This window comes from Onychostoma macrolepis, chromosome 09 (assembly GCF_012432095.1).
Source record: "Onychostoma macrolepis isolate SWU-2019 chromosome 09, ASM1243209v1, whole genome shotgun sequence".
NCBI lineage: Eukaryota > Metazoa > Chordata > Actinopteri > Cypriniformes > Cyprinidae > Onychostoma > Onychostoma macrolepis.
In genome coordinates this window covers 16,718,546-16,738,850 of record NC_081163.1, presented here as the reverse complement: position 1 = coordinate 16,738,850, position 20,305 = coordinate 16,718,546, and the positions used below count along the sequence as shown (strand labels likewise).

Sequence of the window (20,305 nt, the reverse complement as noted above, 5' to 3'; positions counted from 1 at the left end):
CGCTACCTCTCAGATTTTTGAGTTCTGTGTAAAGCACATGTGGTATTTCTGCTCAGTCAGCACAAAGCTACACCAGCTGGGGCCAATTGGGTTTCGAGGGACAGAAAAGGAAATGACACAAACATGCAGACAGTGATGCTGACAGACATGAATACAGATGCTCTTCATTACATGGAACGTGCTAGCAGTTCTGTTACAATATACAGTGATCAGAGCTGTATTTAATAAAATAAAAATAAGCATATTGAGCCAATAACGGTTTGCTCTGAAGACAAAGAATCATACATCTTTAACTACTCGGTCGGAACGTTAGTAAAATCACAAGTTGAAGTGGAAAAATAATCATCAAGTGTTTCCATATGTGATCAGTATTCCTAAAAGCATTTCACAAGTATTTATCATGATTTGTAAATGATCCAGGAAGGAGACAGTTCTTGTTGGTTGACTGTGAGGATGTGGTATTCATTCAGTCATGGAGCAGCTTCTTGCTCTGGCTGTTCTCCAACATGAGAACATTCCTGCTCTGGGTTGTGCTCCTAAACTGCTGCTGACACAGAAAAACAGGAGGGTCCTCACTAATATTTTCAGCATATAAAAATAATAATGATAAAAAAAAATAAATAAGGCTTAGTCTGATGTGCAAATTCTGTTTTGTTTTGTTTTTTACTGTTTTTTTTGTGGTATATGAGATTAACACGTTTTTTTTTTCTTCTTCTTCGGATTACTATTGAAATATATTGTTTACAAAAAGAACAGTATAAATCAATATGTGCAAATGAAAAAGGGAATATGATTTCATTGTTACTGCTTATTATGATCATGTTTTAGACCGGAACGAAAAGACAAAACAAGTGATTCATGTGATTTTTGTGTTAAGACGCAGGCGTGGGGAGCCAACAATATTGCGAAACTGTTGAGAAAAGAGGACAAACCAACCACAAGACATTCTTCTCACATTTCATCAAAAGCTTACCCTCCCTATAAGTTTGAAAAGTCCCTCTATGGCTGTTTTCTTTTAAAATATCATGCATATTGACCTCACGGTGAGTGTCCTTTGGGACAAACGATACTTTAGGAAGCACAGATTTATCATATTAATTGGGTCAGAACATATCATAAGATCATAGGACATTCAACCTATTTTCAACATTATTTCATTGTTGTAAATACTATCGTAGCTGGACTGAGGCTTTTGTGATTGTTGGTATTTGACATAAAATTCAAACAAAACAAAATGTACACATGACTGTAATTTACCATATCTGCTCTTTGTAAGGGCTGTTATAAATAAACTGACTAAAATTCCTTTTCATTGAAATTCGTCTAGAGAATTATACCGTTACAAGGGTATCGGATCGTTTTCTTGTCACCATGCCTTTTCTCGGGGTCTGTTGATGATATCTTGATAGACTAAGGTTAATTCAGGCAAAATTTGCCACATTTTGCTATAAAAACTAGAACAGTATGTGTACTCTCAAAAATCAGCCCAAGAGTCATTTAAATATCAAAATTCAAAATGCATGGGTTCAAAATGGGCCAATGAGTCTGTGCAAAACCATCATTATGAACAAAGGCATATTTGACCTGACATCATCCTATGGTTAGCATTTAAAATCAAGACATTTCAGTGTTGAGTCATAATGAATTACTATTACATTTCAATTTAGAAAGTTATTTGCAAAAGAAGATGAAGCCTTAAAAGGTACAGTTCACCCAAAAATGAAAATTCTTTCATTACTTACTTACCCTCATGTATTTCCAAACCTGTAAGACCTTCATTCATCTTCGGAACACAAATTAAGATATTTCTGCTGAAATCCGAGAGCTTTCTGACACTGCATAGACAGCAACAGAACTGACACATTTAAGACCCGGAAAGGTAGTAAGGACATCATTAAAATAGTCCATGTGACTATATTTTATCAAATGTAATTTTATAAAGCTACTTTTTGTGTGCAAAGAAAACTAAAATAATGACTTTATTCAGCGATTTCTTCTTTTCTGGGACAGTCCGCCGCCATTAATGAGAGTACAATGATGCATGATTGCTTTCCTCTGCTTGTAAACAAAGCGCAGCATATTTGTGTTCTACGTCAGTAGCAGGACTGGCATGCATCATGGTACTCTCGATAATGGCGGAGGACGGTGATGCGGGGAAAAGAATTGTTGAATAAAGAAAAATTGTTTTTCTTTGCACACAAAAAGTATTCTCGTTGCTTCATAAAATTACGTTGAACGGCTGATGTCACATGGACTATTTTAAAGATGTCCTTACACGTTTCTGGGCCTGGGAATATTTCAGTTGCGTTGCTGTTTATGGAGGGTCAGAGAGCTTTCGGAATTCATCAAAAATATCTTAATTTGTGTTCTGAAGATGAACGAAGGTCTTACAGGTTTGGAAATACATGAGGGTAAGTAAGTAATGACAATTTCTTGAGCAAGAAAATCTGAATAATTAGATACTTTATGAAAGATCATGTGAAACTGCAGACTGGAGTAGGCTGTTGAAAATTTTGCTTTGCCAACACGGGAATAAATTACATTTTGAAATATATTCAAATGCAAACAGTATTTCGTAATATTACTGTCTTCATTTTTATCAAATAAAAGTTGCCTTGGCGAGGCTTCTCTTATGGACCACACGGATAGTGTAACTAACAGTTGTAGTTACAAAGTCTAATATTTTGGCTACTGGCTGTTTAATTGATCACATCCCAGTCGTATGTTATGTCTATAACTACCTCTGTGTTCTCTTTTGTTATTGACAAAATCACATCTCTTTAGCAGCGTTTGTCTCTTTCTCGCGTTGGAGCGCGCTGGAATGTGAGCTGACGCGAGGGGCGGTCTCGCGCTGCGCTCATCGCACAAGTATGTGGATGTTTCACGGAGTCCAGAGCGACGCGGGTGAAGCGCTTTACTTCTCAGAGGATGCGCCTCACGCCTGTACTGAGAGCCGAGGTTCAGCTTTACACATAGGCTAACTCACTCTCATCGCAACCTGAAGGGCACTGAGGACAACTTTTAGAGCACTTTGAACAGAGAGTACTGGAATATTTCTCTCATACTGCAACATGGACAGACTGCAGACTCGAGGTCAACCGGTTGATGTTCAGCGGCAGTGAATGAAGATGAGGTTCAGTTAGTCCATGATGGATCACCATCACGATCTGAAATGTAAAATAGTTGTGGTCGGGGACACTCAGTGTGGGAAGACGTCTTTGTTAAATGTTTTTGCCAAAGACTCCTTTCCAGAGGTTTGTAGAGAAAAGTCACGACTATGAACATTAATTCGATTTTTAATGTTATGAGTGCAAAACGTACGTTATGTTTTAGCCCTGAGTTAATAGTTTTGATTAGGTAAATATCAAACTTTTGCTTTTTTTCTCACAGAACTATGTTCCTACAGTATTTGAGAACTACACAGCCAGTTTTGAGGTGGACACATTGAGAGTTGAGCTCAGTCTTTGGGATACTTCAGGTAAGAGGAGGAAAAGCCATTTGATGAAGCTAATTTGATGTCTCTGAGGACATTAAATTAGAGATTTTTATCCAAGCCTCCATTATATGCCTCCACACACATTCACATATGTATTTCTTAGTCGTTATAGAAGCTGTAATGCATTTTTTGAGGTTTTGGGCTTTGTGATGGAGTTTTCTAAAGGCCATGAACCTCCTCCCATTTCTGGGGGACTGGGACTGGGTGAGGACCACAGAGATTTTTGTTAGAGTTATATGATTCATCTGTAGGCGAATGAAATTCATAAGTATAAATCGTGCATATGTGGGATGATGAGGTTGAAGCAGACTGAGAAAACATTTAAAAGTGAGTGTTAATGGACAATTTTCATATTTTATTAACATAGCCACAAAAAATGGAAGGTTTTAGTTTCAACTTGGGTTCAGGTTTTCCATATCAAAAGCAATGTTTATAAGGACATCTTGGGTTATCTACAGTTCAGGTAAACAGTTATAAGCTCTTCATGTTGCACTATCAGCATATTCATTTCTCTTTTGTAAACACCATGGTTGAAGAAAACAGTTTTTGTGGGACTTCAACTGAATCAAGCTGTAAATCTGTGTTTGGTTCTAACTGTAAGCTTTATTTTTTAAGAGGGTACAGTAAACTAGCCCAGTCCAGTTGATACAGACTCACCACGGATTGCCCATGATGTTCTCACAGCAGACTCACTCTTGTCTCCCACACTTCTAGAATGACTCAGATGAATGTTGTTAATGTTAGGTAATACTACTCTCAAAATAAACTACAGATATGTAGGTAGTATGTGATGGTAGCACGATTTCTTACAACACAGTTGTTTATATATTGTGAAATCTGTTTATATATGTAATCTGAATTTACAGTTATCATCTTTTGCCTTCTCATCTATGTTTTTGTGAGCAACCCATGAAGCTGCTCGCCATCCTTTTATCAGAATGGCCAGACATTTCAAAATGAGACCTTTAAATATTTCAGTAATGATGGCTAATGATCTGAGGTTTGAACTCATTTCAAGCCCTACAAACTTTCTAGAGCAGATTCAACACTCACCTCCCAGAATAGCACTGTAACCTAATTTACTGGGCTTGAATCACGAGTACATGTGCTGTCTTCCTATAGCGGGACAGTGACTTGCACAGGGACCCCCACAGAAAATCAACCATTATCAGTCGATCACAATGTCCTTATACGATTTTACTCACAGTGACACTTTCAATAAATAAATAGATAAGGAAAAATATTATTTACTTTTGACTTTTTAATTATTATACTTTATTTTAAATACTTTTTTACTGTAAAATGACAGTAGTGGTTGTAATTTATGGGGATGTTGTTCTACAAAATGTATGCTATAAATGACTATAAAAGAAAATTAAAAAATACTCCTCACTGATGACTTTTCAGGACAGATGTGATTCTGACACACTGTTTTGAGTAGACATGTCTGCTTTTATTTATTATTTTTGTTTTATTTATCATTTATTTATTTAAAAAAAAAACTAAAATTATTAAAAATATATTTTGGTAATTGAAATAAACCTTAAATAAAATATAATATATTAAATAAAAAACTTAAACATAAAAAAACTTGGAAATGCTGCCTTGGCAACTAACTGAAATAAATAATTTGAAGTAGTAAAATTACTAAAACTGGAATAAAAATAGATTAAATTATAATAATATAATAACAATATAGATTAAATCTAAACAGAAATATTAAAAATAACTAAAATGATCAAAGCACATAACATTTTTTAAAACTCAAAATAAAATTAAAATTAAAAAAGACAAATGAAAGCTATAATATAATGGAAAAATGTATAATAAAATTGTATACAGGCTGTTAAAGAGATTGATAGATTGTGAATATAAATAAGAGTTAATTGCAACGGTTCAGCAAAGTGTGCATATGGAATAAATCTAATAGCAATATACCTTAATACAATTCAGCTGCATAAATATATCACACTAACTTAACTTATCCGTTTTTACATTGTACTGTTATTGTTCAGATTTATTCGTTTATGTTAAGTAATAATTTATTTATTAGTACAGTGTTTTTGTGTCTATTTGCAGGGTCTCCATACTATGACAACGTGCGCCCCCTCTCTTACCCAGACGCCGATGCAGTTCTCATCTGTTTTGATATCGGTCGACCGGAGACTCTGGAGAATGTGCTAAGGAAGGTAAGCAGATTTTAAAGGCATTTGTTCATCGATGCTGAATGTTTATAAACTATTGTAGCTCTGAATTGTGGTTGGGATATTCTCACAAGCCCCGTCTTTGTAGCAATGAGAACAAAAGTCCAGACATCTGAGAGAAGAGTCCAGTGAATGAGAAAGGGAATGTGTGGGAGGGCTTTGATCCTTTGACTATCACATGACGGGGAGAACGACAACCAGTAAGAGCTTGTTTACGTAGGGTCTCAGAATCAGAGAGCCTTTGTGCCACAGAATGCTTTGTAACCTCTGATGTCACTGGGAGGCAAGAGGTTTTGAGAGAGCAAGAATTAGCCGTTTTGGGGCGCTTTGGTGTTCGCACTGACTAGAGTGATCTGTGCCAACTCTATGCTGATGTCATCAGGAGTGATTCTAGGACTGCAGTCACTATACTGTATGCTACACTCTCAGAAATAAAGGTACAAAAGCGGTCACTGGGGCGGTACCTTTTCAAAAGGTGCATGTTTGTACCTAAAGGGTCCATTTTGGTACCTTAAAGGTACATATTAGTTCTTAAAGTGTACATATTTGAACCTAATAGGTACAAAAGTGTACCTTTTGAAAAGGTACCGCCCCAGTGACAGCTTTTGTACCTTTATTTCTGAGAGTGTAGGGTTCTCCACTGGCTAGAAGGGAAAAATTTAATAATACAAAATAAATGTGTGTTAATATCTGGTCATGTCATGAAGTCATGAAGAACAATCATACAATCAGATTTTTATGGGTGCTGAGATAACAAACATGGTTAAGAATCACTGGACGTCATATAAACAGTGTAGAAAGGAATTTGTGGGCCTATCATTTTCCAAATAAACAGCTCAATCCAGTATTATACAGAAGATTAATTGAAAAATCTGAATTAATTCTAGGTTAACACTTAGTTTTACTGATATTATGATATTACTTATTTTAATAACATTACAATATAAATTCAAAAATAGTATTTTTTTATATTGTGATTTAGGTTTTTATTTTAATATTTCATCTTAATTGATGGCAACATTTCTTATTTTCAATTTAAAACAATTTATGATTCCATCTAGGGCTGCAACAACGAATCGATTAAATCGATAAAAATCGATTACTAAAAGCGTTGGCAACGAATTTCATAATCGATTCGTTGTGTCGCGCGACGCGGAGACGTTTGATTATTAAAAAAAAAAAACTTCCGTTGAGCGCGGAGCGGAGTGAACACACTCGGTCTCTCTCGCGCACGGATGGTAGCAGAGTTTGGCGCCTCATAAAAAAAAAAAAAAATACGAGCGGAGGTAGAGGAAAGATATGAGGCGCCGTACTGGACAAAAGTGAAGCGAACACGGTGAGAGAGCGACAGTGCGCGAGAGAGACCGAGTGTGTCCGAGCGAGAGAGACACAGTGCGCGAGAGAGACCGAGTGTGTCCGAGCGAGAGAGACCGAGTGTGTCCGAGCGAGAGAGACCGAGTGTGTCCGAGCGAGAGAGACACAGTGCGCGAGAGAGACCGAGTGTGTCCGAGCGAGAGAGACCGAGTGTGTCCGAGCGAGAGAGACACAGTGCGCGAGAGAGACCGAGTGTGTCCGAGCGAGAGAGACCGAGTGTGTCCGAGCGAGAGAGACACAGTGCGCGAGAGAGACCGAGTGTGTCCGAGCGAGAGAGACACAGTGCGCGAGAGAGACCGAGTGTGTCCGAGCGAGAGAGACACAGTGCGCGAGAGAGACCGAGTGTGTCCGAGCGAGAGAGACCGAGTGTGTCCGAGCGAGAGAGACCGAGTGTGTCCGAGCGAGAGAGAGCGAACGTGAAAAAAAGTGAAGCGAACACGGAGAGAGCGCGAACGTGCGCGCCGCGAGAGAGACCCAAAATGCGCTACAGAAAGTATAATAAAGTAAATAAAATATAATAAAGAGAGCGAGAGAGTGATTTTTCAGCGCAAGAGTGCAATTTCCAAGATGTTTAAGCGACATTTTATATTAAATTATATGATTCTGTTGCACTGCATTACATGTCAGTGCAACGATGTGCAGAGATAGTTCACACAGATTGTCACTTGTGTGACATTGTATGAAGATAGTATACTATCAAGAAATTTTAACAGCATGGAGCATTGCCATAGATTATTGGAGGAACATTCTCGTATTCTCTCTAGGATGTTGGACCATTCGAGACACTCTCAGGTAAAATTGTAGACATGACTAATAAAATGTATGAAAAAGATGATGGTATCAGTTTAACCTAGTTTAATCAGTTTAACTTAGGCCGTGTTCACACTTGGGGTCTTTTTTGAAGCTGCCAGCGTCTTTTTTACATTATAATCCTATGGAGTAAACCGTGTTTAGTCCTGAGCGCTTTTTAAAACGCCACCGCCGGCGTCTTTTTCTGAAGCTCAGAGCGTCTTTTCAAGTTGAAAGAAGTTTAACTTTTCTGGAAAAAACGCCCTACGTCAAGCGCCTTTTTGACAGCTGACCAATGACAAGCGAGTGGCGAGTCGTTTCCATGACAACAAAAACAACAAGAAAAAAGGAGAAGATAGCCGGTAGACAGATCGTACTAGTTTCGTTATATTTATGTGTATATATATGTAAAAGAATACTGACAGTACAGAACATTTCAGCTGATTATATGCATTATTTTTCATTCTGATACAGACAGGCAGCTCATGAAAAATAAGGTCATGCCTCCATCTGGTGGTCATCCTTGGTATTACACTCTTCACCTTTAAACCAATTTCAGTGATAGTTTTAATTGTTTTGTGGCCCCTGAGCATGATACATTTTTGAAACTAAGCATGTTTCTTCAGAATGATTTGTTATATTTATGTAAAAAGTTGTTTATTGTTTGTTTATTGTTATCAATTTCTTGATAGTATACTATCTTCATACAATATCATGAAATATCTCTGCACATCGTTGCACTGACATGTAATGCAGTGCAACAGAATCATATAATTTAATATAAAATGTCCCTTAAACATCTTGGAAATTGCACTCTTGCACTGAAAAATCACTCTCTCGCTCTCTTTATTATATTTTATTTACTTTATTATACTTTCTGTAGCGCATTTTGGGTCTCTCTCGCGGCGCGCACGTTCGCGCTCTCTCCGTGTTCGCTTCACTTTTTTTCACGTTCGCTCTCTCTCGCTCGGACACACTCGGTCTCTCTCGCGCACTGTGTCTCTCTCGCTCGGACACACTCGGTCTCTCTCGCGCACTGTGTCTCTCTCTCGCTCGGACACACTCGGTCTCTCTCGCACTGTGTCTCTCGCTCGGACACACTCGGTCTCTCTCGCGCACTGTGTCTCTCTCGCTCGGACACACTCGGTCTCTCTCGCACTGTGTCTCTCTCGCTCGGACACACTCGGTCTCTCTCGCGCACTGTGTCTCTCTCGCTCGGACACACTCGGTCTCTCTCGCGCACTGTGTCTCTCTCGCTCGGACACACTCGGTCTCTCTCGCGCACTGTGTCTCTCTCGCGCACTGTGTCTCTCTCGCGCACTGTGTCTCTCGCTCGGACACACTCGGTCTCTCTCGCGCACTGTGTCTCTCTCGCGCACTGTGTCTCTCTCGCTCGGACACACTCGGTCTCTCTCGCGCACTGTGTCTCTCTCGCTCGGACACACTCGGTCTCTCTCGCGCACTGTGTCTCTCGCGCACTGTGTCTCTCTGCTCGGACACACTCGGTCTCTCTCGCGCACTGTGTCTCTCTCGCTCGGACACACTCGGTCTCTCTCGCGCACTGTGTCTCTCTCGCTCGGACACACTCGGTCTCTCTCGCGCACTGTGTCTCTCTCGCTCGGACACACTCGGTCTCTCTCGCGCACTGTCGCTCTCTCACCGTGTTCGCTTCACTTTTGTCCAGTACGGCGCCTCATAGAAAGATACATAGCGGAGGCAGAGAAATCCGTGCGACCCAAGTCATCCAAGGTGTGGGAGCAGGGGCGGCGTTTGCGTATGGCAGAGTATGGCAGTTGCCATACCCTAGCCCAGTCAGGTGCTGTGAAAAATTATCCAAACTAATGCGTGTTGGACTTCACATGTATCTAACAGGCCTGAGCTGGACTCAGTACTATCACGTCACTTGAGTCGCTTATAATTCGTTTTTATTATTTTAAATCAGAGAGTTTTAAAAATAGTAAACCAATGATAAGCATTAAAATAACTTGTCAGTAAAACTTCGTAACGCCATTGGATCATCGAGCTCTCAGCGAGACCTCGTAACTTCACCCCGCCTCCATTCAGATTGACGCGCCGCGCACAGCCTGGAGAAGATGAGATCTCTGCTTTTTCGCAATGCAAGGGTGAATAAATAATTGGTGTTTGAATAGTACAGCGTTTTCTTTACTCAAACACTATGTCAGTAAAGGATAATGTTTTTGTGTGTTTGAAGAGTGGAGAAGAATTAGTTATTTGCTGTCTATATACGTTTTAAATATCCTGTGCATTATGTGCATAAGCGCTTAATTTGAGATTTTGGCCAAGTGTATTAAACAACAAGAAAAAACTAAGCGCCCATATAGCTACAATCAAAGTTATATAACCTGTAAAAGTTGATGAAAGCATAATGCACTTGCTGCTTCAGATAACAGTTACAGCCGTTCTAATGACAGACAAAACACTCCATCTCCGTCATTCTCTGGTCAAAAACATCATTAACTCCATTTGAGCTTGATTTTCATATAATGTTAAGTGCAAGTGTCTGATACAATACCAACGCTAACGACGCAGTGTTGTTAAATTATTAAATTATTAAAAAAGTCTATATATTTGGCAGATGTAAAGCATACATGTGTATGTTTTTTGTGTTAATCCATTTTTATTTTATTTTATTATTATTATAACAGCTCAGGGATGTTCAAGGAGCAACATGTTTGTGCACTTTCTAAAGATTTTAGTTCTGTTTTTGAATAAAGGGTTGGAAATGAATGCTTTTCTTCTTTTTTTAAATCCGATTCATCGATTAATCGAAAAAATAATCGACAGATTAATCGATTATTAAAATAATCGTTAGTTGCAGCCCTAATTCCATCTAATATTTATACTTTATATTTTGCTTTATTACATTTTTTTAGTTATCAATAACATGAAGTTATATATCAGATTTTTTATTTTTTTTAAAATACATATGATTTTATGACTGTCATCAATCTAACACTACGTTTTAAATCCTTTAGTGGAAGGGAGAAATCGAAGAATTCTGTCCCAATACTAAAGTACTTTTGGTTGGATGCAAGTCAGACCTGCGTGCAGACCTGGCCACATTTGTGCAGCTGTCCAATGACATTCCTTCATCGTATGACCAGGTGAGTAAAGAATATTTTATACAGATGCAAAATATAATTTCAAAAGCTAATGCAAAAATAATGCAATTAGATCCTTAGCATAGTATTTGAAGTATCATAGTATTAGTAGTAGCTTAAGTATCTTTACCCAAGGACCTCTTGGCAGTATTGGATTTTAAACCTGGGCAATAATAACATGCATAGTACCTTATTCATGTACTTATACTTTAAGATTCTTAGCTTGCAAAGCATTAAAATAATCATTTTTGTTGCACACAATCATATACTTGTAAATTATACTTTAAATTCACTCGATACATTTAGAGGGTTTTACATTTTTCATACTTTTATGGACCTTGACAGTGCAATTTACTATGCAATCACAAGCCTCCCTGTTTTCATCTAAAATATATTCAATTGTGTTCCGAAGACGAATGAGGGTAAGTGATTAATGACAAAATTTTCATTTTGGGGTGGAGTATCCCTTTAAAAATGAAACATTTGTCTAAACTTTAGCTTTGAAACGAGCTTAGCTTATTCGACCCCTTGGGGTCCTCCTGTTGATGATCTCTGCATTAGATGACTGGAAATCAAGTATTTAGTATTTTAAATATATAGTCATTTTTGACTATTTGTTTTAGGGTTCAAACATGGCCAAGCTGATCTCGGCTCCTTACATCGAGTGCTCAGCGCAGCAGTCAGAGAACAGCGTGAGGGACATTTTTCACATAGCCACACTGGCCTGCATCAGTAAAAGCAACAAGAATGTGAAGCGCATCAAGTCCAGCAGAGCCACCAAGAGGACTTCACATGTATCTAACAGGCCTGAGCTGGACTCAGTATCACGACTACACAAGACCAAGGCAAAAACCTGCACAGTCATGTGATTTCAGAAGCCATTTCATCTGCATGCATTCCTTCTCCTGTCAGGATTCTTTCTAAAACTCCACTGGGGAATTCATGGGACATGAACTGAAGGGAGATATTTTGCACTTCACTATAATCACAATATGTCAGTGACATGTATTAATGATGATGCTGTCTGTTCTCCCCATTTAAAAGCACCTCAGAACATAATAAAACACGTAAAGCAGGGAAAATGTTCCTATGTACTGCCAAATGAGCACTTATAACTTTGTAGAAGCTGTCCAAAGAAGAATTTCCTCTAGATTTTGTTGTTATTCCATTGCAACGTACCCCAGTTTATGGATGTAACTAACTTGGATTAATGCACAGTCAGTGCTGCTAACCTTAGTCCTGTACAATCAGACCTGACTGCACCATAAAGTGTCAAATAATGTCACAGATATACATTGTAGGTATTTTTTTTCTATGAGATATTAATATGAGTCAATAAATGAAGCATACCTGTCGAAAACTGTTGTTAACTCACATCATTATATGCAAACACATCCCAAACACCATATAGCATAAAAACCTTCTAAAATCCTCTAAGTATGAGGATTTTAGGGTTTGCCTGTATTCTTTCTTTAAAATAACTTAAAAGCGATAAATAACTCACCTTCAAGTTGTTCCAAAATATGACTTTTTTTCAAAAAAGAAGATACATTGAAGAATGTTTGTGGCCAAACTTGTAGCATTCGACTTCGATAGTATGGAACTATGACTATGGAAGTCAATGGGGACTTTATTAATGTTTGTAAACAAAAGCAAGAGTATAATAATTGCTATACTGGTATATGTATCAAGGATTGTGATTTATTTATTTAATTGTAAGCTACCTGAAACGTCCTTCATTGACACTGGCAAAACAAGCGTTTCCTTCAGATTTCTAGTGCATTTAGTTTGATCCAACACTACCATCTGCTGGATATAATTGGTAAGTCAGGTAAATTGGGAAAATGTGAAAATACTGTATAAATAGCGTATGCTAAAAATTTATTTTTATTTATTTAATTGAAAGATTAAGAAATCATCTGCAGAATAAACCTTTAGAGAGAAGGAGAATGCAACTGGGTGTTGGGCTTCAAAATTCTATTTCATGGTGAATTCATTTTAAAGGTTGGGATAGAAAAAAATTATGAAAATTCACTGACGCATTCCATATTATCTTTCTTGTAGATTGTTTTTTTTAATCACATTAATTTTTTTGTAGACATAAAAGTGGAACAAAAACAGAAATATGTAAAAGCTGGAATATTTCTATTTATTGCATTTACAATTCTCACCCACATGGGGGCATCATTGGCGTTTGCGTTCATTTTGAAACTGAACTAGAGAGAAGGATTTCATGGAAAATGTGGGCAGGTGTTGCAACATGTGGTCAATTATTATCAATATTATTCCTACTATATACTTGCCAGCAAGGAAAATGTAACCTGAAAATAGATATGTTAAGGTGTAAGATTCATTTCCTCTAAAAAAATAAAAATAAAAAACATAATTAAAAGATGAAGGTGCATTCACAAAACAAAATACAAATTGACACTACACTCTTAAAAATAAAGTTGCTTCAAAAGGTTCTTTAAGCGATGCCATAGAAGAACCATTTTTGGTTCCACAAAGAACCATTCAGGCAAAGGTTCTTTAAAGAACCATCTCTTCCTTACCTTTTTATAATCTGAAGAACCTTCTTTCACCACAAAGAACCTTTTGTGAAACAGAAAGGTTCTTCAGATGTTAAAGGTTCTTTATGGAATCATTTAGACAAAAAGGTTCTTCTATGTCATCGTGAAGCACCTTTATTTTTAAGAGTGTATTTGTAAAGGATCTAAAAATTCTCACATCTGATACATTAATTCACATGCAATTAAAACAAATTATTTATACAATGTAATTTCAAAAATGAGTTCATTTACAGTATACTGTATAATAGGTATTTATAACAGCAAAATAAGTGTTATTGTAAGTGCTATTATAAATAAAAATGCCTTTAAACAGTCAAGCAAGTCAAGCAATGTAATTTAGTAAGCACTTGTGTCCACAGGGCTACGCATTATGCAAGTCATATTAAATATGTAAACAACATTATCTAGAAGCAAATTGCTTTGAGAAGTGCACAGTTATTTATAGAGAAGCATTTGCTTTGATTGGTTCCTTATGCTCCTTTTGTCTATCAATAAACTGCAGGTCAATGGATGTGGCAGGGACCAGCAGAGTTCGTGTGATCGGCTTCACAGTCCTTCCTGAAGGGTCTGGATGCACTTCATAATGTTTAATTAACTGCAAAATGTAAAAAAAAATGAAGGCATATTGACCTTAACATGCACAGTTTATTCAAGTTTAATGTTAATGTTATCACGGGAAACATGCTGAACAGATTAATCTTAGTTACTCATTAATAAGCAGTTACTCTGTAATAGCAGACGAGGTTGGACCAAAGGTGAAGGACTGAAGATTAGGCAATGATCCAAAACTAACACAACAAAATGATCAGCCAAATTGGGTCAGGAGAGTCATTGGTGACATGGATGGGTTCAACAGTTCAACATTCATGGAATGACCTAAAAGTGCATTTCTTTGATTTATACCATTTAAACTCATCAAAATTTCTGTTCATTTGCGTTTATTTAAAATCAGAACCTGAATCCAGATTTTCAGTGTGGCCTCAGACTTCTGAGCCTCACTGTACAGTTATAGAACCAAAAATCTGTGAGGTACAAGAACTTATTTTCATTCGGAACAGAAACATCTGTGAAATGTGTTCTTACCTGGGACAAGAGGAGGTACATCTCCAGTTCAGCCACTCTGCGGCCCAGGCAGGCGCGGATGCCAAAGCCAAACGGCACAGATCCGAAGGGATGCTGGTTTAACTGCTTCTCCCCCCGGATCCAGCGCTGAGGGAGGAAGGCAGAAGGATTGGGAAACACCTTCTCATCGTAGGACACTGCAAAGTGGCAGAGGTGGAAAAGAGTCTGGAAAACACAGAATACACAGCGCTGATCAGTTTGGACATCTATTTACTGGTATGAATGCACATCAGATTCCAGCAGTTTGTAGTTCAGCTTACATTTTTAGGGAAGAGGTGGTCACCCACCACTATTTCTCTTTCAGCAATGACACGAGCATTTCCAGGAACCACCGGATATAAACTGAGAGAACATGTTTGGAGGAGTAATTTAGCAACTTTAGCTACTTTAACACGCTTTTAATGAAACAGTTAACCCAAAAATGTATATTTACTAAAAATGTACTCACCCTCAGGCCATCCAAAATGGAGATGAGTTTGTTTCTTCATCAGAACATACAGTATTTTCAGAAATTTAGCATTGCATCACTTGCTCACCAGTGGATCCTCTGCAGTGAATGGGTGCCGTCAGAACGAGAGTCCAAACAGCTGATAAAAACATCACAATAATCCACAAGTAATCCACACAACTCCCGCCCATGAATTAATTTTATGTGAAGTGAAAAGTTTGTAATAAGTAAATACATCAAGACCACTGTTTCCAGCTAAAATATGAGTCCTTTATTCATAATACTGCTTTCTTCAATTTCTCCACTGATTGACTAGAGCTGTGTTGATTACTTGTGATGTTTTTATCAGCTGTTTTGGACTCTCAATCTGACGGCACCCATTCACTGCAGAGGAAAACCAAAACCTGTTCCGATGAAGAAACAAACTAGACTAAATCTTCGACGGCCTGAGGGTGAGTGCATTTTAAGCAACTTTTCATATTTGGGTGAACTATTCTTTTAAATATGTTGATAACGCAGTATAACTGAGAGATACAGAAGATACTATACCGAAGAGTCTCTCTAACGATGGCCTTTAGCAATGGCATCCTGGTGATGTCTTCACTGCAGGGGACTTTGTCACCTGGGCAGACTCTGATAACCTCCTCATACAGCTTCTGCTGGATCTCTGGCTCCCGTGCCAAGTGATAAAGCGCCCAGGAAATAGTGTTTGATGTCTAAAATGAGCATGCATAAAAAATGCAGAATCTCAAATACGTTGCAAATACTAGTGATGCTTATTTATTTCTCTTAGTTTTAAATCAAATGTTGTAAATGGCAAGATAAGTAATGCATTGAATCCTTAAAGAGTGAAGATACTTACAGTGTCGACTCCTGCCAGCAGAAGCTCTGTAATGCTTCCCAAAACCTCAGTGAAGGACATCTGTTCACTGATCAGGAGGTGTGTGAGATACTCGCCCTCCACTGGCAGTCCATGTTTCACCCTTTCCTGAATCTCTACCATCTTCTTTTGCACTAGTTCCTCCGCTGTGCAAAAAAAACAGCATATTTGAAGATGACTGGCATTCTGTGACCTAATGAGTATAGTTTGAATAGAGACACTCTACACTACTGTTCAAATGTTTGGGGGATTCTTTAATGTTTAATGAAAAAAGTCTCTTATTCTCACATAGACTGCATTTATTTGATAAAAAATGCAGTTAAAACAGTAACATTGTGAAATATTATTATTACACTATTTTCTATTTAAATATATGTTAGATTGTGATTTTTTTATATTTATATAATTATTAATATTAATATTACTAATATTTCTTCTATTTTAATATATCAATATATTAGATTATATATTTTAAAATGTAATTTATTCCTGTTTTGGCAAAGCTGAATTTTCAGCAGCCATAACTGCAATCTTCAATGTCACATGATCCTTCAGAAATCAAATATCCTTATTTGGGGCTCAAGAAACATTTCTTATTAATGTTGAAAACATATTTTTGTGGAATGTATCAACAAGTGATTTTTCAGGTTTCTTTGATGAATAGAAAGTTCAAAAGAACAGCATTTACTTGAAATAGAAATATTTTGCAACATTATAAATGTCTTTACTGTCACTTTTGATCAATATAATGTATCTTTGCTGAATAAAAATATTAATTGACATTTTTTTTTAAAACGTACCATTCCCAAACTTTTGAACAGTCATGCAAATAAACATGGCAACAATAAAAACATATTTATTCATAACAATAATTAAATTTTTTATTTTTTTATCTTTTAAATATGAAAATAATAATAATAGACTTACCAACTTTGAACAAATGGTCCCAAACAGCCACAAAATGCTTCCAAAAAGGCATGTAGGGCCAGAGAGATTTGGGGAACAGGATCACGATGGGAGAAAGACGGAACATTTCCCCAACAGAGAAGATAAATTTCTGTGTTTCTTCAGGAACCACATCATTCAGACACCCCATACGAGTTTCAAACAACACTGAGCATATTCCTTATGAAGCAAAGACAAAAAACAAAAAAAACAATTATAGTGTTGTGTATGTGTGTGTGTGTGCGATAATAAAAACTACACCTAAAATCTAAATATCAAATAATGCAAAAATATATGTACACAATTTTATCTTTAAGGCTATAAATATTAGAGCATAATTGCTTTCCAGGTAGTTTTATGACCCTGATCTATTTGAAAGGTAGACTAGTTTAAATAAAGTCAACTGCAGATAACTAGAAGCTATAAACTTGTCAAGGCCAATGCTCTTTATAGAATGGCTCTGTTATCTAATGCATGCATGTGTGGAATTGACCCTTTGTACTCACCTGATTCATTTCATTTATGGCATAATTCAATATCTTGACCTTTGAAATTACGCAATATGTTATAGCCTACCTTCAAAGGCAAACTTGTACAGTTCTCCTGCCACATCATTAACCATAAGGTCATTGCCTTTTGTTGTCCTAAGCTTTGTCACCTTCTCAATAAAGTCGCTCACCACACCATTAATGGCATTGGTGTAGGAGGACACGTGTTTGGGCTTCAGCATACGAGGATTCAGGATGCTTCTAATGCGCTGCCACTCCGCTCCCATTCTGAAACGAGACAATTATGAGTACTGCCATTTCTGTCAGCATAACGACTTTCTCATACATCTTTGCATGATAATTTGCTAACATAAAAAAAGTGTATATTTTATATTCAAAATATGTTCTGAACATTGCTTATGTGGTAAAACTGATTAAATTCATGCCGTATTCTCATGGTCAGTTTATAGTTGACCTCTGAACACTGAATGAGTATGCCCTCATTTTCTTTATTTATGTTTGGAGGTTGTTATGGTTCCTCAAATCCAGTTTTCCCTCTAAAATCTGCCCCAACTGTCATCCTTTACACAGATTTCAATGCAATTCCATTGTTCACTGTGAGATCTCAAAAACAATTCCCTATTTATTCCCACTAAAATGGGTTTAGCATAAAAATTCCTTGAATTTTTTTCTTGAATTAGGTTTTGGTTTACTGTTCAACGGGTACAGTAATGTGTGTCTTTCAGTCATATTTTCATTTTGTGGATTACTCACTTTCTAAGCAACCAATTGCAAGCTCCTAGTTACTCAATACATGTTCAGACCTGCACTACATTTGTGGCTTCATAACATCTGCAGATGTTTTTATGTATACTATTGCAGCAGCTGACAGCATTATGGTTGCACAATATGAGTGCAATGAATGCATTTAAATAACAGATGAATGCTTTGCCAATAATACTAGAGTCTCCCGTGTTACTTACTCCGTGAGTGGTCCATAGGCATGATTCCGGAGTTTTCGGTAACCTCTCCAGTGGGGCATGTCAGTACGGATGGGATGGCGCCCCTCTTGCCGTAGAACCTGTTCTATGAGGTCTGCATTGGCCACATTAACAACAACCAGTGGTCCATACTTGGACTTCCAAAGGGGGCCATAGATTTTGCTGTGCTCTATCTGCATTAATTACACATTTTTGTTTAAATAAAGATTCGTGTTATATATATATATATATATATATATATATATATATAACTGCCCTTTAGGGTGCTTTTTAATATACAAAACATATATATCTATAACAACGATATAAAAACCCAACAGGCAGGAATGAAGACAATCATTTGGATTAAAAGTGTTCTTCCCTGAACCTTCTTATGAATCTTTACCTGCATTTGATGTGTCGTTTGAAAATACCCTTTCCCAAAGAGCCAGTACAATGATGTCAGAAAGCTAGGACCATCCAAGTCGTCCATGGTTTTTTGTTTATCACCATCTATAAGTGTACTGGTCGTCCGAGTGCAGAATACCGATGTGAGGCATTTTATTCCTCCGTAGTCCTGCTTGCATAAAAATAATCCAGTCCTCAGCATTGAATTGGAAAACATGTCTAATCTCGCAGTCCAAAGCACAGTCTGTACAATAGCACTGTTTGATCAGTGTGCTTCCTTACAATGGCAGTCTGTGCCAAAAGCGACTCTTCCCCTGCAAATGAACTTGAGTAAACTCGCTTGTTATCGCGGGTAACTGTTCCTGTCGAGCTTCCGTGAAAGTCGCCAGCGTTACTACCATTACAAACATTTACCTTCAAGGCAACCATTGTTTCTGCCAAAATACATAATAATAATTATGTATCATAATTTATCATTATTAATAATCATAATAATCTACAATGTAAGTATGTAATTTTGCAGCGTATTACAGTCATTTCGCGAATGTACACTACCAAAAGTTTGGGATCAGTATAAATTCTCTAACGCCCAGCAAGACTGTATTTATTTGACGTCTTCAGTGTCACATGATCCTTCAGAGATCGTTCTAATATGCAGATTTGGAACAGAATGTTCAAATATTTGTTTAAAATAGGAGTATATTGTGCATCGATAGTATATAAAAGACTTAACTATCACTTTTGAGCAATTTAATGCGTCCTTTTGGTTACAACGTTTGCACTTTTCACAGAACAAATTTAACAAAATGGGATGCAAGAACTCTAGATGTTTTCAAAACTGCTTTTCATTTCATCTATTGAATTCACCATGGTCAAACTAGATGTGTTAAAGGCATTGGCCATTTTTGACAGAAAGACCTTTTAAAATAAGTTAAATTATCTAAAAATGAACAAATATATCATGGCAAGTGAAATGTGGAAAGATTTTACCTGCTTTTGGAACTGCTTTGGAAAAGAAAGCTATGAAAACCTAATAAGACATATATTTTGATGACAATGACAAATGATATCAAGTATCCATGGTCATATGGCACACTAATAACTGGCATTTTTAGGCATTTTGCTATGACCACTTTTTGTAATGGTGTTAAAAATGAACAACTTCAAGTCTCCATGCATTTCACAATAGAAATGCCGTTACAGGCAAGTACACACACACACACAAAATTTCAAAAAGAACTTGCATACACACTTGCTCAGGACAAGTGAAGAAGACTATTTCAACATCTTCACTTCAGAAACAATCCAATGCTTGTCAAATAGGCTCTCGCGTCTTCACAGAAAAAGACGTACGTCTTATAAACCACTGCATAATGTTCAAAAAGATTTATGTTGAAACCCTCAATGTAAATTGAGTAATTGTGAGTTTGGAGTTATTGCTCTATCAGACTTTGATAAAGTTAATCATGCCATAACTTG

At 37.2% G+C, this 20,305-nt stretch overlaps 2 protein-coding genes across 2 annotated transcripts; one reads left to right on the top strand and one right to left on the bottom strand.

Annotated features, from left to right (window-relative positions):
- Positions 1-2,801: 2,801 nt before the first annotated feature.
- rnd3b (Rho family GTPase 3b) lies at positions 2,802-12,339 on the top strand. The gene is made up of 5 exons (XM_058787912.1): positions 2,802-3,254; positions 3,391-3,478; positions 5,576-5,685; positions 10,860-10,988; positions 11,609-12,339. The coding sequence occupies exons 1-5, from the start codon at positions 3,147-3,149 to the stop codon at positions 11,852-11,854; spliced, it is 681 nt and encodes a 226-aa protein (XP_058643895.1). The 5' UTR covers positions 2,802-3,146; the 3' UTR covers positions 11,855-12,339.
- A 708-nt stretch (positions 12,340-13,047) lies between these two features.
- Positions 13,048-19,323, bottom strand: LOC131547580 (sterol 26-hydroxylase, mitochondrial). The gene is made up of 9 exons (XM_058788250.1): positions 18,825-19,323; positions 18,422-18,612; positions 17,527-17,726; positions 16,933-17,130; positions 15,988-16,151; positions 15,675-15,841; positions 14,938-15,019; positions 14,639-14,842; positions 13,048-14,150 (listed from the first exon to the last, which is right to left on the bottom strand). The coding sequence occupies exons 1-9, from the start codon at positions 19,041-19,043 to the stop codon at positions 13,995-13,997; spliced, it is 1,581 nt and encodes a 526-aa protein (XP_058644233.1). The 5' UTR covers positions 19,044-19,323; the 3' UTR covers positions 13,048-13,994.
- Positions 19,324-20,305: the final 982 nt, after the last annotated feature.

Bases quoted from the DNA above. Each gene is read 5' to 3' on its own strand.
- rnd3b (XM_058787912.1), top strand. From the start codon at position 3,147: ATGATGGATCACCATCACGATCTGAAATGTAAAATAGTTGTGGTCGGG. The intron at 3,479-5,575 runs GTAAGAGGAGGA...GTCTATTTGCAG, and splicing joins CAGTCTTTGGGATACTTCAG to GGTCTCCATACTATGACAAC. The intron at 5,686-10,859 runs GTAAGCAGATTT...TAAATCCTTTAG, and splicing joins TGGAGAATGTGCTAAGGAAG to TGGAAGGGAGAAATCGAAGA.
- LOC131547580 (XM_058788250.1), bottom strand. From the start codon at position 19,043: ATGTTTTCCAATTCAATGCTGAGGACTGGATTATTTTTATGCAAGCAG. The intron at 15,842-15,987 runs GTAAGTATCTTC...TGCTCATTTTAG, and splicing joins TGCTGGCAGGAGTCGACACT to ACATCAAACACTATTTCCTG. The intron at 14,151-14,638 runs GTAAGAACACAT...TACATTTTGCAG, and splicing joins TGTACCTCCTCTTGTCCCAG to TTAATTAAACATTATGAAGT.